The sequence below is a fragment of the Ixodes scapularis genome, unplaced genomic scaffold (genome assembly GCF_016920785.2).
Source record: "Ixodes scapularis isolate PalLabHiFi unplaced genomic scaffold, ASM1692078v2 PGA_scaffold1__304_contigs__length_218370807, whole genome shotgun sequence".
NCBI lineage: Eukaryota > Metazoa > Arthropoda > Arachnida > Ixodida > Ixodidae > Ixodes > Ixodes scapularis.
The window spans coordinates 137,505,487-137,529,329 of NW_024609846.1; the positions used below are offsets into that span (position 1 = coordinate 137,505,487).

A 23,843-nucleotide genomic window follows, 5' to 3' on the forward strand; every position below is an offset into this window, starting at 1 on the left:
CCCAATGCCTGGCCACCAGACTGATTCTCGTGCTCTGGCGCGGCATTTGGACACACCCTGGTGACCTGTGTGAAGCTTCTCCAGGATTTCGAAGCGTAGGGCTTCCGGTATGACGAGCCGATTGCCCTTGAACAACAGTCCGTCTAGTACGGCTAGTTCTCCGGCGACTTCGTAGAATTGGCGGACTCCTTGAGGAAGCGTCATTTTATCCGGCCATGTCCGGAGGGTGTACTCGATTACCCTCTTCGTTACCGGGTCTGTCTGTAGCTCGTTCTTGATGCGATCGAGCATTTCTTGGGAGACTGGAAGCTGTTCGAGCGTGAGGAGCTCGTACTCTTTGGTGTTGAGGTCCCTTGTACGAGAGGCTGTGTCGGGTAAAGGTTTGCGTGAGAGCACGTCGGCTGTGTACATCGCTTTTCCCGGAACGTGACCAATGGTGTAGTCGTACTGGAACAGGCGCATTCGGAATCGCTGCAGTCGTGGGCTCAGCTCGTCGAGTCGCTTTGTTGTCATGAGGGGAACCAACGGTTTGTGGTCTGTCTCGATGTGGAACTGCAGTCTTAAGATGTACATGCGGAAGTGATCACATGCCCATGTGATTGCGAGCGCTTTTTTCTCGATTTGAGCGTAGCGTTGCTTCGTTTCAGTGAGAGAGCGCGATGCATAGGCAATGGGCAGCCGCTTGCCGTCGGTCTCTTGTAGCAAGACCGCACCAATTCCGTAAGATGATGCGTCCGCTGAGACGATGAGAGGCTCCTTCGGATTGCAGTGCGTCAGGACTGGCGCTTTGGCTAGAGCTTCTTTCACTGCTTCAAAGCTTCGCTGCTGGTCGGGTCCCAGAGCCACGCAGCGTCGGCGCAGAGGAGATCCCACATTGGCTTCGCTGTGTGTGCCAAGTGTGGCAAAAACTTGGCAAGGTGGTTTGCCATTCCCAAGAACGATCCCAGTTCTTTCACATCTGTTGGTGGTGTGATCTGTGTGATCGCTTCGACTTTTTCAGGATCGGGCTTCACACCTTCGCCGGAAACGATGTGGCCTAGGAACTTGACCGTCTGCTGTAGGAAGGCGCACTTGTCAATGTTGAGTGTTATGTTGGCTTTGCTGAGTCGTTCGAAGACTTTAACTAGGTTCGCGTCTTGCTCAGCCCGCGTTTTCCCCCAGACGATTATATCGTGTTGCAGGCAAGCTTGGCTTTCCACTCCCTCAAGAATTCTTAGCATTTCGTGCTGAAAAAACTCTGGTGCGGTCGAGATTCCGAAGGGAAGGCGAAGAAAGTTGAAGCGTCCGAACGGCGTCAGAAATGTCGTGTATTTCTGCGATTCCTCTGCCAGAGGTGCTCGCCAGTATCCAGCTTGAGCGTCGAGTTTGCTGAAGACTGTGCCACCGGAGAGCTTCGCCCGACATTCGTTTACGGTGGGCATGATTACTCACTCTCGGACGAGGTACTTGTTGAGCTCGGTGTAGTCTACGCAAATGCGCAGTTCGCCATTTGCTTTTTCTGCGACGACCATCGGAGCGCACCACCCTGTGGCCTCGGTGACACGCTCTATAACTTGGAGCTTTAGCATCTTGGAAAGCTCATTTTTCACAGGTGGTAGCATCGCCAGTGGCACCCTTCTTGGGAACGTAAGAGCAAAGGGTTTCGCGTCTGGTCGAAGAACCACCTTGTACTCGGCGTTCATCTGTCCAAGCCCTGAAGTCAGTAGAGGGTACTTGGCAAGTAGTTTGGAGACGTCCTTTGTGCGGCTTGTCTCACCAGTGACGTTGAGGAGCTGTGGGAGAACTCCGAGAGATCGGATGGCGGGCCTTCCGAGGAGAGCTTCCTGTAGACCTTCAACTACCTACGAAAACATCCTCTTGAACTTGTTGGGGGCTCGCGCCGCTGCCAGCTGTGCTCAGCTGGCAGCGGTAGGAACGGCCTTTTATCGTTTATCGGCTCCGGCCAACTGCAGTTTATTTGTTACGAAAGTGTGCGGTACGGTACGAGGAACCAGCCGATACCAACATCGCGCAAGTGGTATGTGAATTTTCGCCTCTTTTGGGACTTCGAAAATTCGAGGCGAGCAAGCGTTGCTAGGCCTTAGGCTTAGCGCACGAGTACGGCCACCGGGGCGATCGCCCCCGGTGTTAGGCCTACCCGACGAGTACGAATAAGATGGCGTCGCCACCGACGATGGAGGTGTGCGAGAGCCCGGCAACCAAAGGCCTGCAGGCAACGATAGTCGGCAACGATGAAGGGAAGATGTACGTTCAAGTAGGAGGCCGCGACGCGACACCCGGCGAGTCGAGCGGATGGACTACGACGAGTAGAAGAATGCGCAAGGCCAAGGAGCTGCAAGGTGAGAGACCATCTTTAACCGCGGAACGGCAGTCGAGACCCAAGGAGAGAGTTAACGTTGTCAAGCGAGTTACCGAGAATATCAAGAAAGCAGCCCGTATGCCGGCGGCTATCCCCAGAGACGACCATAAGATCGTGATTAGGCCCAGGGGCGGCCTGAACGTAGCTCGAATCGAGACGCCGGTCGTCACGGACGCCATTATGGCGGCCGCGGGGACGGCGAAAGAATACCAGGGCGAAGACATGGTGTGCATCAATGCGGCGCAGAACATCTTAGTCGTGAGCACGCCGAGCGAGCAGAGAGCCGAAATTTACACTAAGATCAGGACCGTCGAATTCGGCAACATGGAATTTGAGGTTTCCGCCTACCGAACCGCGCCCGAAGGGACGGCGAAGGGAATCATCAGAGGTATTGCAATTGACGACTCGCCCGAAGACATAAATGAGGCGGTCGTGACAAAGTATAACCCAACGGCGCTAGAGGCGCACAGGATTGGAAATTCTACAGCGGTCATCGTCCTCTTTGAAGGACAGAGAGTGCCCCGGTACGTAATATACCGAGCGGCACTGCTCAAGTGCGGGCTTTACAGGAAACATCATGAAGTGTGTAGATGTTGCGGAAAAGTCGGACACCGCATCGACGTATGTCCAACCCCGGAGACCAGAGTATGCTTCGCGTGCGGGGAGGCCAACCCCGACGCGGACCACGAGAAGGCATGCAAGCCAAGTTGCAAGCTATGTGGAGGAGCGCATCCGACGGCAGATAGAATTTGCAAGAACAAGTTCAAGGTCCCCTTCGTCGTCACGAAAAGACAATGGGAGCGCCGAGAGGAACGCGAACAGCAACAGCTCCAGAAGACAAGACCACCAATGACGTCATCGGACTTTCCACAGCTGCCGAGCAGGGAGGAAAGCGAGTGCAGCGAAAGCCAACGGCGCACCGACAGCCGCGAAAGACACAAGAGCCAGCAAAAACACCTGCCGCCGTCGCAGCAGGAAGACGGGAAGCTTAAGTGGTTGGCTGCAGTTAAGGGAAACAAGTCGAAAGAAACGCCCCGCAGCAAGCAGCAGCCACCATGCCAACACCATAACACCGGAGAACCGCCCGTGACAAGGCGAGAAATATACGACATGATCAACGAAAAGAACGAAAGGCTACTACAGAAGATGGAAGAGAAGATGGACGCAAGGATCGACAAACTACTAGAAGCAATAAGGGCGAGTCAAGCGCCACTGTCACTGCCGACCCCGCAACAGGAGCAAGAGGTGGAGCAGATACCCCGCCCATCCTCGAAGAAGAAAACCCCAGCAAAGCCACCTAAGAGGAAGGAGGAACCAGCCATCGCCGAAGAGGAGGCTACCAAAAGCAGCATCGAAAGCGACGAGGAACAGCCAAAGGAGCCCAGCAACAAAAAGAGGATTATCGAGAATACCAAAGAGAGAAAGCTCATGGCCAGGCTCGACCGCATGGACAAAGAGCGGGAACAACTTGCACATTCGATGAAGGAAAAATTCAACAAGGTAGAGATGACGCTGGGAGAAATACAAAGCGGAATGCTACAACTACAAACGCAGATGCAAACGTTCCTGCAGAGTATGGAAGCCAAGATGCAGACATTCGTGCAGAACGCCCAAACCCAGATCACCACCCAAATACAGCAATTATGAACCCAACAGCGAAATCGAACGCCAAGCCAGACAAAAGGGCAGTAACAGACCAGCAGCCGGTAAGGGACCTCCTGATTTGGCAGTGGAATTGTAACGGCTATCACAATAAGAGGGCAACGCTAACACGGCACCTACAGGGAATGGAGAGGAAACCGGACGTCATTATGATTCAGGAAACACTATGCACTGACACACCCCAACTTCAAGGATACAGAGCACACGCCAAGGCGGCCAAGCCCCTAAACAAAAAAAAGAAAAAGTTTGGAATACGCAAACCAACAGGCGGGGTGTGCACATTCGTCCGCAAGGGCATCGTATTCCTCGAGCACGAGCTGACCACCGGCGGCTGGACCGATAGCAGCGCGGTGGAGGTGGTCGTTGGGAAGAAGAAGAGGAAAACCAGCGTGCTCGCGGTCAACGTGTACAGCAGCCCCAGACATAGAAAGCAAAAGTTCCGCACGCTCATGCAAAGGGCACTGCGTGCGACGAAGAAAGGCACGATCGTAATAGGGGGTGACTTTAACGCACCACACTACGACTGGGGATACGATAAGACAACCGAAAAGGGGAGAGACCTATTGCAAGACGCCACGGACGCGGGGCTAACGCTAATCACGAACCCGGAGACCCCCCCAAGAACGGGTACTTCGGTCGCCAGGGACACCACCCCGGACCTGACGTTCGTCGAAATAAATGGGAACGACACCGCAACGTGGAAAAACACCAAACACGACTTCGGCAGCGACCACATGGTCACAGAGATCCGGGTCCCGCTGGGGAACGGTGCAAGCCAAGAGAAACGAACACACAGATACACGAACTGGGAGGAGTTTCGGCGTCAGCTCCCAAGCCAGCATGATAACATTGAAGATATAGAAGCGTGGTCGAAGGCGATAGTAGAAACGACCGAGGAGGTGACGACAGAGATAGAAACGGACGAAGACATACACGAAATGGACAGCAGATTGGCCCACCTCATCGAGGCGAAGACTGCCCTCAAGAGAAGGTAGAACCAACAACGAACAAACAGAAGGCTCCGCAAAAAGATCGCGGAAATCAACAGGGAAATAGAGAAACACAGCAAGGAGCTCGGCCGGCAGCAGTGGGAGCAAACGTGCAGAGAGGCGGACGGCCAACTCCATCTGGGCAAGACGTGGCGACTGCTCCGGCACCTCCTCGACGACACCCAGACCAAGGGAGAACAACAGTACAAGCTCAGCAGAATTATACACAAGGCGGTAGCGGAGCACGGGGAAGCGGAGGTGAAGAGGAGACTCGACGCCAAATACCTCCCGGTTTCCCCAAAGGAAAAGCACCCAGAATACCAGGGGGCAGAGAACATCGAGGTTGACCAAGACATCGAGGAATGGGAGGTCCGAAATGCGATGCAAGACCTGAACAGGCGTTCGGCGTCGGGCCCGGACCGCGTCAGCAACAAAGCGCTCAGAAACTTGAACGACGCGGCCGTGACGGCACTGACGGCGTACTTTAATAAATGCTGGAGGGCCGGCAAGCTACCACGCCAGTGGAAGGAAGCCAAAACCATCCTCATTCCGAAACCAGGCAAGTCGCCCGACATCGAGAATCTACGCCCAATATCCTTAACATCGTGCGTGGGTAAACTGCTAGAGCACATCTTAATGACCAGATGGCAACAGTACCTCGAAGAGGCAGAGCTCTACCCGGATTCTCTCGTCGGCTTTCGAAGCAAGCTTGGAACGCAAGACGCCATGCTCCAACTCAAGAAGGAGATAGTAGACTACGAAACTCACACCAGCGACAGCAGGGCAATACTGGGCCTGGACCTGCAGAGCGCCTTCGACAAAGTCCGGCACTCTGCGATTCTCGCCCAAGTGTCGCACCTGAACATGGGACGGAGATCTTACAATTACATTCGGGATTTCCTGACCGACCGCACGACTCACATCTGCGCCGGGGATCTCGAACTACCAGAGAAAACGCTCGGCAGCGAGGGGACACCACAAGGCGCGGTAATCTCTCCGCTGCTCTTCAACTTGGTCATGATCGAAGTCGCCAACCGGCTGCGGAGCATCGATGGGGTACGCCACACGGTTTATGCCGACGATGTGACGCTGTGGGTTACCGGTGGCAGCGACGGCCACATAGAGAATACACTACAAGAAGCAGTAAAAACGATAGAGGACCAACTGAAGGGATCGGGGCTGGTGTGTTCCCCCGCAAAGTCGGAGCTGATGGTGATTCCACCCAGGGGAGCGAGCCGCAAGAAGCAAACTATCCGAGACTGCGATAAAATCCGCATACGAACGCAAGGGGGACACATCATCCCCGAGGTAGCCAAGATCAGAGTGCTGGGCATGATCATCGAACGCAGCAAAGTCAACGGGGCAACGGTCTCCAAGCTCGAAGCTAAGACCGGCACGGCACTGCGTCTCATACGCCGCGTCGCCAATAGAAGAAGCGGGATGAAGGAAGCAAGGCTCGTCAGACTGATTCAAGCCTTCGTGATGAGCCATATCACCTACGTCGCCGCCTTCCATAATTGGCGGCAGTGCGAGCGGAAGAAGATCGACGCGATGATCCGCAAAGCTTACATATCAGCATTAGGACTCCTAGGATGCACGAGCACGCAGAAGCTCGAAGCCCTGGGACTCCACAATAGCCTGGAAGAGATCGCCTAGGCACAGCAGACGGCGCAGCCCGCCAGACTGTCGGGAACCAGGACCGGCAGATCTATCCTCAAACAACTAGGCATCGGAGCCAAGGAAGACGACCACCGGATGCAGGAGCAGATACCGCGGGAGCTGGGCAAGCACATCGTCGTGAGCCCAATCCCGCGGAACATGACTCCCACATTCCATCAAGAAAGAAGAGAGGCGAGAGCCGAGGCGCTGATCGCGCTACACGCCGGCGATGAGGGAGCCGTGTTCGTGGACGCGGCCAGTTACAAGAACATCGGCGACGCCTTCAGCGTCAGCGTGATCGGAGCCAAAACGGGTGAGATCAGGATGGCGGCCAGCGTGCGGACCACTGTGCCCAGCCAGGCAGAAGAAGTGGCGGTAGCCCTCGCCATCGCGGACCCCAGAACGAAGACGGTGTTGTGCGACTCGCGAACGGCAGTGCGCAACTTTGCGAAACAGCGAGTGTGCAGTGCGGCAGCGCGCATCCTGCGAAAGGCCGAAGTCAACGGAGTCATCACCAGTGCGGTGATAAAGTGGTTTCCCGCCCACGCGGGCGCGGAAGTGGCGGGCTCGCTGGGGCTCACCCACCACAACGAGACGGCCAACTCCGTGGCGCGTGGACTCGCCGGCCGCGCCCCGGTAACGGCCGCCGCCGACGTGGTGGATCGCCCCGAGAAGGACACCATGGACGCTTACAACGAGGTAACCCTGTGGTACCGGTTAGCCAGAAGAACGATGGCCCTGCCCCACCCCCGTCTGACGCGGGAGGAGGCGGTGGTATTCCGCCAGTTACAGACTAACTCCGTGATAACCCCAGTGTTAGCAAAGCACCTGTGGCCGGAGGTATACGTAACAGACTTATGCAGACTGCGGGAAGGAAAGGGCCACGTTGGCCCACATCCTGGAAGACTGCGAATGCGCGAACGCGGACAACAGTGCAGACGTTCTCCCGCCCCTCATGGAGGAGGCGAAGAGATCCGAAGACTACGACGTCCAACACACGGCCGTCCAGCAGATCCTAGCGGCACTCGAGAAGCAGTGACCGGACGGGATGGAAGCAGAAAGGGTTAACCCGAGTACGCTGAAGCCCGCCGCGAGCGGCTCTCCCCGCTAAGAAGACGTCCGGCCACGTCGCCCCAAGAACCCACCTGAGAGGGTGGGATGATAGGGGTTACTGCGGGAGACACATTAAAGTTGCTCTCTCTCTCTCTCTTGAACTTGTTGACCGCCCCATTCTATGGAAGCTTGGAAGTGTCCAGCGGTCGAAAGCTTCTGATAACCAGGACCGAGAAGTGCTCTTTCTGGCTTTCGCAGAGGGCCCATCACTTCGCGATTGTAGTCGCGCGGCGCGATGGCAGTGACGTTGGCGACCGTATCGACCTTGAATGTGATCGAGATGCCGTTCACTGACGGGGTGATTCTCCAAGCGTTATGAGCTGAAGCATCTTTAGGTTCGCCGAGGTACACCTCTTCCACTTCTGCTGTGCGGCGAGCTGGGCGAGCTGCTGTAGTAGTACCTGGTCTCTCTTGATGTTTCGGAGACAGGCAAACAGAAGCGTAGTATACTTGTTTTCCGCACGGCCTGCATAATTGACCGGATGCCGGACAGGTCGCCTTGGTGTGAACCGAAGCACTACCCCACCATCTGCATGGCTGGCGGACACCTTCGTTGCCTTTTTAGACGAGCCGTCGGCGTTGTTTTATTGCTCCAGTTTGTCTTTCTGCGTGCGGAGCTCAGTTCGTCGACGGCGGCGCCGTGTTGACCTTGCGTACCTCGCATTTCTTTGTGTTGTTGCTTCACCGCTTCAGAGTTTCGCGCGGCAGCCACCGCGGTCTCAAAGGTAAGCGCGGAGTCGAGTTGCAGCTTCTCGCTGAGAGCCGTATCGAGGAGGCCTACCACGAGTCGGTCCCGGATGAGCTCGTCTTTCAAGGCGCCATATTGGCATCTCTCTACCAGCTTGAAGAGGTCGGTAACGAAACTTTCGACTGTCTCGTGACTTTCTTGCTTTCGGCGGTTGAATGTAGCGCGTTCGTATATGATGTTTCGCCATGGAATAAAATGCTTTTCAAAGGCATTCTTTACGCAGTCGTAGTCGAGCTTCTGCTCGTCACTGAGCTTGAGAGAGGCCAAAACGTCCTCCGCTTCCCGCCCCATGGCGTAGAGGAGAGTATTTACCTGAGCAGCGCTGTCTTGCTTGCTGAGTCCCGAGATGACTCGGTAGCGATCCCATCGCGTGATCCAGGGCTGCCAGTCGTCTGGACGGCGGAAGTCGAGCTTCTCTGAGAGAGCAACGACAAAGGGGTTGAAGGATGGCGTTGGAGCCGTTGCTTCTGGTTGCTGCTCGGACTGGGCCATGGCATCAATTTGGATGAGTGGGGAATTGTAGCCGCTGAATTGCTACGCTAGCACCGCTGCCACCATGTCGTGGTCGAGATAAGATTGATTGAACTGCGTAGGTTTATTTTAGCATAGCAATACAGGTACGTGTGAGTCGTGCCGTGTCTGGTCGCGATCTGGTGGAGACAGGGTCCGCGCGCGGAAGCGGCGGGCAGAGTCGAGGGTCACCCGGCGGCTGTGGCGATGATGGTGACGGCGGTGTCGATGATGATGATATCACGACAACTACTACACAAGCACGCAGATAGCCGCCGTCTTAGATTTTTTTTTATATGTTGTTTTGTTTCGCAAAGGAAACGTCTAGATTGTTTTTAAAGGAAAATAGACATTGTTTATTTCTTCCATAAAAAATGCGGCGCGCTTTCTCGAGGGCGTGAGAGCTAAAAACAAAAGCCTGACGACCTCGCGAACAATATAACTCATCTGTTCGCGGGACTCAGGAGAGCAATATTGCCGCGCGCGCAGCTGGCCAAGTAGGCAGCACAGCCGTGGCCTAACGGTTATCGTGCTTGCCTCCCACGCGAAGAGCCAGGGCTCGATTCCGGGGAGCGACGCGTCTTTTATTTATTGTTGCAATTTAATCGCCTGGTGAATTCGAGAACCCTGTTGCTTCTTCGAGGTCCGAATGTTCTAGTCACCGAACCTTCTACGCCGAATATTCTAGAGACCCACGCGGGTATATAAGGGACTCCGCATGGCGAGCCGAGGTCAGTCTCGCTCCAGCGCTCGATCTTGCAGTTTCGCCGACATTGACGCCTGCGACGCTAACTTACTTCTATATTGCTATGGGTGCGAGTTCGCCCGATCAAACGTTCAATTTCTTCAGCTATTCTTCGCCTCAATATTTGTCATTCATGACATTTTGGTGGAGGTGCCGGATAGTGTATCTTATGCCCGTGAAGCGTACACCTCCGAAGACATCCCGGCCAAGTGATGTGCTCAGCACCAAAAGACTACCCTTCGCCGAAGACACCGAATCCCGAGCAAGCCGTCGCATCCAGGGCGTACCCCCAGAGTGTGGTCAACTGCCAGAACCATCGAAGAAATCCCAGTCAGTCATCAACAGCCAGCCCTCGCAAACTCCGATGACCCTTCCGTCGTATTCCTGCCTGTCGCTCCACGTGCACCGACCCCCTTCAATGGCGACGTCTATGAAGACGTGGAAGGTTGACTTCATCACTATGAACGCGTGACGCGGCACAACGGATGGACAGCTGAACAATGCCTGCAAAACCTCTACTTCTCCTTAAAGGGAACGGCAAGGCGCTGCATGGTTTGAGAACCATGAGGCTTCCCTTACGTCATGGGACACCTGCAAGGCGGAACTCAAGGGGACTTTCGCGAACCAGCAACTACAACAGCGAGCGAAAGATATTTTGCAAGTAAGGAACCAAGACCCCAGCGAAAAAGTCACCAGCTTCGTTGAAGACGTCCTCCGCCTGAGCAGTCGCGCCGACCCACAAGCCAATGACGAGAAAAAGCTGCGGATCCTGATGAGAGGCGTGAAGGGCGACGACTTTGGCGGCCTTGTTCGTAACCCACCAACTATTGTCAACGAATTTGTTGCCGAGCCGACAAACATCGAGCGTGCCTTGTCGGTCCCACCTAGCCACTACAACCGACTCGCCGGCACGCCTCCTGCATCGACTTTGGCATCCCTCCGATTCGACCAGGGCGGCATCGGCGCTAACTACCTGTGAGAAATTGTCCGGGACATCGTCATGGAAGAGCTCCGGAGCATTCTACCCGCTGCTGATCGCCCCGCCTCGATTTTCATCGCCGAGGTTGTCCGAGAAGAGGTTCAGCGAGCCTTACAGCCAGAAACTCCCGTCACCGTGACCGCAACGGACGAGCCCACTCTGACCTACGCTGCAATAGCTCAGAGACCGGCGTCAGCTGCCCGACAGTATTCGACGCCGCCTTGACGTGACCTACCAGCGCCGCAGACCCTCCGACGTCGGGAAGGGCAGCCGCAGCTCGTCCGCACCGAACAACCAGCACCCAGGAAGACGGATGTTTGGCGCACGGCCGTTGACGCTTGCTGTGTTATCACTGCGGCGAGGCCGATCATGACTACCGAAGGTGCCCGTATCGACAAATGGAGCTGCAAGGTTTTGCGCCGAGCGACCCGCGACCCCGCCTTGGGGAGCGATCAAGGGATATCAAAGAGTACCTCCGACGACCTCTGTCCACACTGCTGAGTCCACCCCGAGGTTCCCGTTCGCACTCGCCTCAACGTGCACTCTCACCCTTCCGCCGCTCTTGTCAGGACAGCTTTTCCTTCCCGTCTCGTCGGGAAAACTATGTGCGGCAACGCCTGAAGGTGGCGTTGCAGAAGACGACCGAAGTAAAGAGCCTCCAAGAACGACGGAGCCCTCCCACTCTACCGACGCTACGCATCACATCGACGCCCCTGTATCGGGGTCCAAGAACTTAAACGTTATTTTCGACGGCCACGACGCGCTTGCACTCGTGAACACCGGAGCAGACCACTTCGTCTTGAGTGGGAGACTCTCGCGACACCTTCGAAAAGTGACAACGCCGTGGGAAGGCCCTCAAATACGAACGCCGGTGGACACCTCATCACACCACTCGGGAGATGCACTGCGCCCTTCGAGATCCATGGTGAGACGTACCCTCTGATGATCGTCATTCTGGAAGACTGTGCGCGGGACGTTATCCTCGGAATAGACTTTCTCTGCGAGTATGGCGCAGTCATCGACCTCGGAGCAATCCGGTGGACGCTACGAAAGCCTCTTTTACAACCGAAGGAACCCAAAGCGACGTCATCCGCGGTACGAGTCCTCCCAAACCTCGTGAACTTACCGCCGCGGTCGTGTTTTTGCACCTTTCGGGATCACCGAAGCTTTCTGCGACGAAGTTCTGGCTGACGGGAGCCTCAAGTTGCTTCTAGGAAGAGGAATATGCGTCTCAAGAGGAGTAGCTGAGCTTCCGAATGGCCGCACTGTGGTCCTCGTGACGAACTTCCAAAATGAAACGCAACACCTCACAAAAGGTGCAGCCATGGGCCACGTCGAGGAACTCCGATACCCCGCTGAAATTGCCACGATTACTGACCAATCCTCGACACCTCAGTACGGGAGTACGTCGCCAGCGCAGCTCGACATTGACCCTGAGCTTCCGGGCCCGAAACGACGGCAGCTGGCTGACCTCCTCGCCGAATACCGCGACTGCTTTGCGACGTCGTCGAAGGTCCGCCAAACCGCCGTTGCGAAGCACCGCATTCTTACCGAGGACGACGCGCGCCCTGTGCATCGATCGCCGTACAAAGTCTCCGTTAAAGAACGGGAGGTGATCCAGGAGGAAGTTCAAGAGATGCTGAACAACGGCATATTCCAACCTTCAAGCAGTCTCTGGGCCTCTCCAGTCGTACTGGTTAAGAAGAAGGATGGAACGCTTAGGTTCTGCGTGAACCACCGGCAGCTGAACGCGGTAAAGAAGGAAGACGTCTATCCACTCCCCCGCATCAACGACACGTTAGACCGGCTGCGCCACTCCCGTTACATTTTATCGATGAACCTGGACAGTGGCTACTGGCAGATCGAAGTCGACGAACGAACCAAGAGAAGACAGCTTTCGTCACGCCGTATGGACTGTACGAGTTCAAGGTAATGCCCTTCGGACAACGCACGGCGACAGCAACTTTCCAGTGAGTCATGGACACCGTACTGCCAGGACTGAAGGGGCAGAGCTGTCTCGTCTACCTCGACGACGTCGTAGTGTTCTGCGGCAACTTCGACAAGCACTTGCGACGACTCCGAGCTGTTCTTCAAGCCATACGGACTGCCGGACTGATCCCCAAAGCGTCAAAGTGTCGGTACGCCTATGACAAACTGAAGTTGCTAGGTCACGTGATTAGTAAGGAAGGCCTTCGCCCAGACCCAGGGAAGACTCGCGCCGTCGCAACATTTCCAGCGGCGACAGCCAAGAATGCCGTGTGAAGGTTCCTTGGACTATGTGCACACTATCGGCACTACGTTAGGTATTTTTCAAGGACCTCCGCACCGCTCACAAACTTTACGAACGACGTTGATCAGCTCGAATGGGCCAAGGAGCAGCAGCAGGCATTCGACGTGCTGAAGCGACGACTCCAGCCTCCTCCTGTTCTTGAAGATTTCAATCAGAATGCGGAAACCGAGATTCACACAAACGCAAGTAACGCAGGACTTGGCGCGGTGCTCGTTCAAGTGCAAGAAGGCAGCGAGCGTGTGACTGTCTACGCAAGTGGGACACTGTCCAAGGCGGAGAAAAATTACACCACGACTGAGAAAGAATGCCTTGCGGTCGTCAGTGCAATCACGAAATTTCTTCCGTACTTGTACAGGAGCCCGTTCCGTGTAGTCAAGGACCACAACTCGCTTTGCAGGCTTGCGAACCTCAACGACCATTCAGGACGCCTCGCTCGATGGCGTCTCCGCCTACAAGAGTTCAACATGACTGTGGTCTACAAGTCAGGCCGCAAGCACAGCGACGCCGACTGCCTGTAGAGCGCCCCCATCGAAACACCTACCGGCAGTAGTGACGACGTCAAGAACGAGTGCTTCCTACGCGCAGTGAACGCCGACGGCATGGCACGACGTCAACGAGATGATCCTGAGCTGCGCGAAGTGATAGAACACCTGGAAGGTCACGGGAGGACCATACCACGAGCCCTGCCGACCTTCGCCGTTTGACAAGGTGTACTCTACAAAGAGAACTTCAGGGACAATAACTCGCCGTGGCTGCTGGTAATCCCGTCCAACCTTCGAGAGGAGATCTCTCAAGCCTGCCACGACGACCCGACGTCCGGACACCTTGGTTACAGCCGGACACTCGTCTGTATTTGTGAAAAGATTACTAGCCCAAGCTTCCCAAAGACGTCCACCTATACACACGATCATGCCACGAGTTTCAGCGACGCAAGAAACCTCCCCCGAGGCTGGCCGAACTCCTGCAGTCAATTCCACTGCCGTCTGCACCCTTCCAGCAGATGGTAATGAATCTGCTTGGCCCCTTTCTGCCGTCGATGTCGGGAAACCGCTGGATCATCGTCGCCACTGATTATCTCACGCGGGACGCCGAAACGAAAGTCGTTCCTTCAGGAACTGCATTAGAAGTCGCCAAGTTTTTCATCGAATCCATCGTCTTCAGTCACGACGCTCCCGAAGTCCTGATCTCAAACCGTGGATCGTCGTTAATGGCCCAGCTGACGCAAGAAGTCCTTCGTCTCAGCCACACCAGCCTCCGTCGCACCACGGCGTACCACCCGCAGACCAAAGGGCTGACGGAGAGACTCAACAAGACCACCGCCGACATGATCTCCATGTACGTAGACGTAGAGCATACGACGTGGGACGACGTTACATTCGCCTGCAACAGGGCCGTGCAAGAGACCTGCGGTTTGCAGCCTTTCAACTGGTTCCTGGTCGCAAAGTAACGACAATGCTGGACGAGATGTTACCCCTTGAACCGGCTGTCAACGGAAGCGACGACGCCCAGGTGGTTGCCGAACGGCCGGAAGAAGTTCGTCAGCTCGCCAGACTCCGTATTAAAGCCCAACAAAGTGTGGACACCGGCCGCTACAACCTTAACCGTCGGGACGTCCACTTCCAGCCCAGAGACAGGGTGTGCGTCTGGACACCAATTCGCCGCTGTGGTCTCAGCAAGAAACTCCTGAAATGGTACTTCGGACCCTACAAGGTACTTCGTCGACTTAGAGATCTAAACTACGAGGTGATGCCCGACGAAACAAGAACATCATCATGCCGCCCACCACGACCTGAAGTCGTCCACGTCGTGCGCTTGAAACCGTACTACGCTCGATAGGACTGTAAACTTTATGTGTTCCAAATCACTCTTTAGTCTGCTGTTCTTTTCATCTGCTTTTAGTGTGTGTTGTATCGGGGCGATGCACTTTTTAAAGGGATGAAGTAATGTCGAGCGCGCAGTTGGCTAATTAGGCCGCGCGTTCGTGGCCCAACGGTTATCGTGCTTGCCTCCCACGCGAAGAGCCTGGGTTCAATTTCTGGGAGCGACGCGTCTTTTATTTACTGTTGCAATTTAATGTTGTGGTAAATTTCCGAACCCTGTTGCTTCTTCGAGGTCTGAATGTTCTAGTCGCCAAAACTTCTACGCCGAATATTCCAGCAATCCCACGCGGGTACATAAGGGACTCCGCATGGCGAGCCGAAGTCAGGCTCGCTCCCGCGCTCGAGCTTGCAGTTTCGCCGACATGACGCCTGCGATGCTGAGTTACTTCTATTTTGTTTTGGGCACAAGTTCGCCCCATTAAACGTTCAGTTCCTTCACTATTTTTCGCCTCATCATTTGTCAGTCGTGACAATATAGAGGGCAGTTTCACGTGACGTATTTCTGACTCAAATTCACCCCTGTATCTATTGTGGGAGGGAACTTTCGCCTGTGCCTTTCCCTTGGAGGTAATGCTTTTCTTAGCTCCCATCCGGAGTAGCCTAGCGTCACAAAAAAGCCTCGGGAGGTACTCAATATTTTATACATTTTGGTCTTTATTCGAAGTTAAGTTCAAGCCGGCACTTCAAACGTCGGCTGATCTGCTGTCAGAATTGTCCCGGAGGTTGGCCCTTCCGAAAGAAAAATGAAAGCGAAATAAGCCTTGGTCATTCCATGCCAAACGTCATGGGCGGTAATACCGAACATTAAAGATTTCTTTCAAAAACATCGTTGTTGTTTGGTAAGTTCTAAATGTACTTTCGCCAAAATAATTTTCTATAAATAAAAATTCGATCACGTGAGCGCTTTTTGAATCATCTGCAGCGAGACCGAACTCAATATTAGTTGAAAATCTCCGAAGAATCTAAGGAATTAAAATAAGTTATATAGATTACGTTCACATACTTTGCTGAGATTGTCATTTCGTATGATGCCAGAATTCATATTACGCTGGAGTTTTTTTTGTTTTTTTCAGTGTTTCAGGAGAAAACCGTTAGAACACGAGAAATGTCGAGTATTTATAACGAAAAGCACTGTTGATATTGAAAATGATTGAAAAGCTTATATAGGTGGGGTTGTTACAATACGTTACGCTTACAATTATTTTCAAACAATAAAGCAAAAAACTTTTCAGAAAATGAAACTCAATTACCAAAAACTCACGTTTGATCAAGCTTCAGACAAGAATTAAGCGTAAAGGCCCCTCTTATAAAAATATGCCGAAGTGCCCATTATGGACATTAGTGTGTTCCCTTGCAACAAATCAAAATATATTGGAGTTAACTGCTTTGACTTAAAACGAAAGAAACACACAAGAGGACGAAACAGACGACACAGCTTTCGACTTGCAACTACAGATTTACTGGGGCGGCTCGCCGCTCAGAGCTCGACTTGGGGAGGCGATGGGAAAAGGGGGGAGGGGGATGAGGGGAGGTGTAAGAAACACAGGGAGACCGTTGCGGGGGCGAACACAGCGGGCGGTCGGGAGTCTGGTCCACGGCGTGGTCTGGTCCGTGCCCCGTCCCCCCTTTTCCCATCGCCTCCCCAAGTCGAGCTCTGAGCGGCGAGCCGCCCCAGTAAATCTGTAGTTGCAAGTCGAAAGCTGTGTCGTCTGTTTCGTCCTCTTGTGTGTTTCTTTCGTTTTAAGTCAATGTAGATTACCAACACGCTCAAGTCTATAATTATTGGAGTTAAATTTTCTTTTAAAATAGAAAGATATTATTGTTTCTGAGCACCGACGTAACTGGTTTTTGTGGTACCGAACTATGCCTTCAATGAGCAGAACGTGCCGCTAGGAAATTCAAGAGGCCAATGCCTTCGGACCCCAATCGCATCGAGGTTATTCCCTACATCGCATGTACCTTGAACTACGCTGTTGTGGATTAAGTAAAACCAAATGAGACATGTGTCATGTCTCGAGTTACAAACGGTGCGATCGTGTTAATCAATGGACGCAGGGTACAGCTCCATGAAAACCAATTACGCTGGTGTTGAACTTTCAAAAAACGTTTTTCCTTTAACACAAACTTTAATTTGATACTATTTTCTTAATTAGAAAATAACAAGCTGATGTTCCATACGTGCCATCCCCAATATTTTTTTCAGGAGGGGCTGGATGGCTAATTTGTGTTTGAATTCCAGAAAAAGTAAGTTTCTTGTAACTTTGAGATCTATTTTAGGAAACCAGCTTGTTTCATCATTTTCATATAATTTTAAGCGTAAAATAAAGAAACCACCCAGACCAAGTACAAGTTTAGAAATATTTAAGGTTAGCAATGCTTTCTGTTTTAAATTCTGAGTCTGTCTGGTGTTCCTACTTGTGTACTCTAGAAAAAAAACAAGGCAAAAAAAAAAGAAGCTGATATATGAACTCTGACATCACATGAAAGAACAAGTCCAGGAAAGTATTTCATAGTAATTAATAGTAATAGTAATAGTTAGTCATTTACATTTTTCAACAGTTATTATCTAATGGGTAGTTTTTTGTTCTCTCTGCAGAGGTTTCAGTGCGCGTTCACGCGATAAAGAATAGTAAAACAGTTTTGTGGCGAAAGTCTAATAATTAACGAACAACCAGGATTAAAAAAAGGCGCTGATCGATATCAGCGTTTGGGAATTTGCATTGGATGACCCATCTGGGTTTATGCGGCCAAACGAGTCCCCTGTCGGGCTTACTGAGTTCTGTCGTCGGCAGAGCCACGCACTATACCCCCTTGTTTTACCGATACACAAATTAGCCATCAACTATGCGTCTACGCAAGCTAATGAGGAAAATGGCAGAAATTGTTATTAGCATGGCCACACTCGGTTTTCCGGAAGTGGAAAGATGTTTTCTTAAGCCTCTATATCCCCTATGTCACCCGGCACATCTGAGCTCCATAGCGGATAGCACTTCACTCCCATTAGCTGGTTTAACAATCACGTGACCATAGCGAAAACTAAATGGTGCTCTCGTCGAAAGTCACGGTATCAGTCCTGAAGCACATTTACTGACCCAAAACGTATTTTACGTATGCCGATTTCGCCAGGTGTGTCCGAAGTTCTAACGTCCAATTTGTTTCGGACAATTATAAAGGCTTTCTTTCGTACGGTAACACATCACTAATGCGAAAGCATTAACTGTCCCGCGGAGTGAACCGACGGCATCAGTTTTTGAAGCCGCGTCAAGCGGCACCTAAACTTTCCTGTTCCGATGGAGAGAAGCCTGTCATCTGTAGCAGCGACCAGGGTTGCCAGGTAGTTTCTAGCTGAAACCGCAAAATGCCAGACGGTGTAGCCCAAAAGTGGCCAAATGCCAGAGATTTATGTAGCCCAAAAGTAGCCATATTCTGCAAAGCCCAAAAAATCGTGCGCTCGAATGTGCGAGTTCAATTCGAAGGCCCTCCGTCCGCATAATATAGGGTTTAGGAGCAGCTTGCAAGATCTGCGATATCTTGAAATGTATTTAACGTTTTTTGTCAAAAACAAAAGTACAAAACTTTTCTAGTTGAGTTTTTACAGACACAAAGTTATGAGCACTCGCTCGTGCCCGCTGCCCGGCTTAGTTGCCTCATACATGAATTCCGTGTTAAAACGGGTAAAAACTTCTTCAGTAGGGTTGATGTCCCTACAGCACTCGTTCTTGCCAGGGAAATTGCAAACTTTATATAGAGGACGTTTTAAAGAGTTGGAAGGGACATGTTTTTCGTTAAGTCTGACTTCGTGAGGGACATGTGACTGAATATATTCAATCTCTCCACGGCGGCATTCGACATGGGCAGTGTAGGGAGCGTGATGGCAAGCTCGGATAGCAACGGAAACAGGGCTGCTCCTGGATCGATCTTGGCCATGTTCGGAATATTTATTGCTCCAAATCTGTTGTCGTTTGTTGTGGTTTATTGTACTTTAAGAAACTTCCATATTTCGCAGAAAAGCCTCCTTTGTTATATCCGGTACAGCACCCGTTATCGGGCGACATCAAATTCTGCAGGATGTCTTGAGTTGCCTTTAGTATAATTTTTTCTCGCATGAGGTGCCTCCTGTAGGTGGATGGTGGGAAACTCTAAGAAATAAGAGACAGCAGTAGGAAGCACAGAGAACTTGGAGGCAAAAAATAAGCCACAATTCAAAAGCGATGTCATTGGAGTTAAATCTAGGTCACGGTAGCTCGCTTGAGCTTATAGGTTCTGGCAGCACGCCCACGATTCTTCACGCAGAAAATCCCTCAAAATTGGGAATCCAGAAAGGGTAGACTGTCGCTTTATGTCCATGCTGAAGTTTATTTTGTACATCTATCCTGAACCAAGCAAAGAAAAAAGAAAAAACAAGTACCGCGTTAGGATCTGAAATAGCCTAAAAATAGCCACATAGCCAACTGCCAAATTTCGACGCCAAATGCCTGACGAAGTAGCCCAAATTGGCTGTTAATAGCCCAACCTGGCAACCCTGCCAGCGACAGGCACGTAGCCAGGTGTTTGTTTCGGGGGGTGGGGGGGGGGGGGGGGGGCGCCCATGACGGAATGCCGTATGAGGGGGAGGGGAGAGAGGAGGTCCCAGCAAATTGGAAAATTTCAAGGGGGGGGGGGCGGGCCCCATGGGCCACCCCCCTGGCTACGTGCCTGAGCAGTGATATGATGGATAGTCTCCTATTGGCTGGCGCGCGTGATGGTTTCGAGGAACGAGGCTCCCATTGGCTCTCGCGCGGCGTAGTTCCAAAGAACTCCACCAGAGAAACTCTCTCCGTGGCGGCGCAGCGCGAGCAGCGGCTCGGCCGCCGGTAGGAGGGAGCGGCTGGCAAACTCCGGAGAGGCTGCAGGGCCCAGCTCGGGCTCAGCGCGGCGCGGCACACTTGACGAGAGCATCGCGCCCGGCCGTCGGCCTCTACCGTGGCAGTACCGAAACGTGGCCGTCCAAGCCAGTACGCCGCAGACGATCTAAGGGAGCGAATGAACGACATTCATGCTTTCCCATATTGCGGTCAAAGTTACCTTCCCATTCTCCGAATCTCGTCACTTTCCTTTTCACTGTACGTTATAACTATAATTGTAAACTCTATAAACGTCCCCCCCCCCCAAAAAAAAAAAGAAAAGAAAAAAAAAACACGTTTAAATTAGCTCGCTTCGAGACAGCACTATTAGGCTCGCGCAATTCTAACACGAAGGCCTAGGCTCTTTCCGTTACTGCTCTTCACTATTGAAACCATCATACAACTCTTTTGTAAACGGTTTTCGCTCGCCTGACCTAAACAACATCTGGCGTAATTAACTGATTAAAACTTGGCAAGAGCTAATAATTTGGCGGCGGATATTTTTATTGAAAAACGTTCCATTGTCAATATAAAAATTAAAAACAAATTGCCTTGTTTTTTCTCTTAAAAGTGTGATGACATGTCGGCATCTGGACTATGCATTGCACCTGGGAAGTGCGATATAAACTAAAATATTGGGTGGAAAATCTACGCTGCTCTTGTACTCAAACTGTTCAAACTTTGTTTAATAATCGTAAACACCTTTTGACTTACCTTTTACATCAATGGTGTTCAGGAGAAAAAAGACTTAGCCCGTGAAGAATTCTGAGATAATTTCTATATTACTAGTATTGCTGATTTGAGCCACTTACCAGTTCAGGCTCTATTGTTCTTGTGGTATCGTTTTCGTCATAATAGGCGTAATCATACGACATATTATATTCTGAATAATCGAACTCAAACTTGAGGTCGTAGAAGTTCTGGCGACAAATCAAGAAAACTATGATCAATCTCATGACAAAGAATGAAAGGCAGAATTAATCATACTTAAAAACAATCACGATTGCACTATGGTTAAGTTGACTGTCAGTTTATAGATCACAAAAAAATTAGTGCCGCGGAGGCAACATTTATGTGCGATGTGCCAACTATTGAGTTCAAAAAACTTATTCGTTTAAAACTCGGCCGCTAGATCAAATCTGCATATGCTACAATAGCTTTTTCTAAACTTTTGAGCTTTTATTTCGTCTCCGGAGTGCAGAAACGACAAAGTGCTTGGTATAATAGCAATATTCAACGAAAGATAATCGCTTCACCAGTTCACAGCAAAATTTTGATTACCAACGAAATAGTGAAATAAGAAACATGAAATAGGGAATGCTATTTCGGGTTCTAATAAAATGCGAACACTGTTGCTCAGTTACATTCTGCGCCACCTGAAGCATACCTGGGAACTAAGAAAAAAACTTCTCAGTGTATGTGTGTGAGTACCCATTTACCCTTCGGGTGGAGCAGCATGTATCCGAAGCTATTTGCTTCGCTGTTCGCATTTCGTTAGTACACCAGTAGTAGTTCCCACATATATATAATAAAAAAAGAAGGTACTTTGAAGGTGACTGAAATGAGAACTTAATTTTTGGCTGTCAAGCACTAAATTTAGAATTACAATTGTCGTAACTTGTAAACGTTTTTCAAATACCAACTTTTCACAAGCGCTTCACATTTATAATTATGTCATAAAACTTTATAATTATATAAAATGCCCTTTTAGTTGTATAAAACTTCAATAAAAGACTACTGCAAGTTTGTTTGTTTTTCAAGGAGGCACAAAGACGCAATAAATAAAATTAATGTTACATAAAATGTCATTGCGTTATATGACACAAATCTAATATTAAAATAGACACCGGTTGCGATAATTTTGCTTCTCTGAAAATATACAACGTAAAGAAATATATAACCTCACAAAACTATTTCCCTAGGCGGCTGTGAAAATTAGTTTCTTGGTAATTTCCTCGAATATTTTCGGTTTTCGCCTTCTTACGGAAGAAATATGAGTAAGCAACAATTTTAATCGTTGTAATGTAAATTATGCTTTATTTTGCCGAACTACCTATGTCAAAACTGAACAAGATATACCATAAAAGCCGATCATAACCAACTGGCGCTACCATATACCTAAACCCAACGTCAGCCTCATTCATCTCAAAGAATTGTTGTACAATAAGTAAGTAGAAAGAGAAAAGTGAAGTTCATCTACTCGTGCAGGGAGACTGGACAACAGACATATATATTACCCTTTTTGGGTGACCAAAGAAGGATTGCACTGAAATGTATGTGAAAGTAATAAAAAAGTCTTGGCAGTTTCAAAACATTTAGCTGTACACCGTTTCATCTTTTGATAAACCGCAGTTGAAGGCTACGGGCCTCCAAAGCTAAGTTAAGCGTCAGTTTAAAAGTGGCGTCACTTGTCTCATCGGGATTGTTTCAGTGCACAAGTTAGAATGACGCTGGTTCGAAGTCCGGCGTGGACGCGGTGCGTATAAAATGATTTTGTCTGCTGCATTCGAAAAAATTCGGACTTCCTGTAGTTTGCACAGTTTGCTACACCTGTTCGAGTATATTTAATCTTCGTGGCTGAAACCTCCTGATGTATCGAGGCTATCGCGTAACTGTGGCGTCTCCATTTTGTGAGTGGGATCGCTGGAACAGTCGAGCGGAAGCAGGCTCCGTCGGAACTCATCGCTTCCCTCCTTATGCCACACAGAAAGCTGGAGACTTTTTTTTGACGCCAGGAAACAGGTTGGCCTGGACAATTTAGCGTCGACTCCTACCTGACGCCCTTGCGCAATGTCTCGCCTGCATACACTCGCTGGCCAGCGCTCGTGTGTCGGATTCCAAAGTGCCGATGCCGACTACTAACTTTGTAAACAGTAAACCGCAGAGAGCTTTTCGTAAGTGACTGACGAGGCACGCGCGCTGGAACGAAGCTGTTTTGGTCCTCCTTACAACTCCACTAAAGGCATACGGCACTGACGAATAAACATCTTTGTGTCGGCGACGCCAGATATGCTGCCAGTTGCACTTTTCTTCGAAATTCACCATATCTCAGACGTTCTTCGGACGATCGCTCTTTATACGACTCGCCCGCAGGGTGAGAACGAAGTTTGTAGTACACGTTTATACTAAAAAAAACAAAAAAACACACAAAAAAAACCTGTGCTTGTTCTTTCCCGTGCAACACTCGGACAGCCAATCACCGCAACTTACGCATGCAGCTCAGCGAATGACGATGCCGAAACATATGTTGAGACCAAAAAATACAGTCTAAATTGTGAAATTAAGCAATGCAAGCGTGACGTTTTGCTTTGCTTAATGTCACACCTCAGACTGCGTTTTTTTTTTTTTTGTTTTTTTGGTCTAAACACATGCATGTTTCGGCATCGTCAGTCGCTGAGCTGCCTCCATAAGTTGCGGTGATTGGCTCTCCGAGTATTGTGCGGGAATGTAGAGTCACGGGCTTTTTTTAGAGTCTAACAGCACGATCTGTCCCGCTTCTTTTCCAACACTCTAAGAAATGCCTGTGCGTCTACTTACTCGCAAAACACTTAAAGAGGCCAATATCTGCGATCTACGAAATCAGCTCAGCGAATAATGAGGCGGAACATCCGTTTAGACCAGGGGTGGCCAAACCGCGGCTCTTTGCTGGTCACGGTGTGGCTCGCGGATGCCTTGTTAGAACCCCCCCCCCCCCCCCCCCCCCCTGCCTTTCTCCGCGTGTCCCCAGGAAAGAAGGAAAGGATTTCAGAATAAAGAACAGCTTGCATTTTGGCAGCCGCCCCATGCGTACAGTCGCCATACGTACAGTCCAACCGCTTTTCACTCGTATGTTTCCACAGATCCTGGTTCTTTCATTGTTCAAGAGAGTTTGCCGGACCCTAATCGGAAAGTCATCAAGGACAGGGACTGTCAAAACATCCGTGCACTTTGGCTTGGGGTCGAGGAAATGTTCTGTATCGCGGCCTGTGTCACTCGCCGGTGAAACTTGTCCCCTTTAGGTAACGGTTGTTCCCTCCATATCGCTTG

General features: G+C 51.1%; 2 protein-coding genes across 2 annotated transcripts in view; both read right to left on the minus strand.

Moving 5' to 3' along the window:
* The window catches only part of LOC115316186 (neprilysin-1-like), a 150,010-nt gene that overhangs the window by 26,170 nt on the left and 99,997 nt on the right, over positions 1-23,843 (minus strand). Inside the window, exon 7 of the mRNA XM_040206966.1 lies at positions 20,630-20,737. Within this exon, the coding sequence (XP_040062900.1) occupies positions 20,630-20,737 (108 nt within the window). The remainder of the gene's footprint in view (positions 1-20,629; positions 20,738-23,843) is intronic.
* LOC120837738 lies at positions 2,826-3,803 on the minus strand. Its single transcript, XM_040207469.1, has one exon. The coding sequence runs from the start codon at positions 3,469-3,471 to the stop codon at positions 2,935-2,937; it is 537 nt and encodes a 178-aa protein (XP_040063403.1). The 5' UTR covers positions 3,472-3,803; the 3' UTR covers positions 2,826-2,934.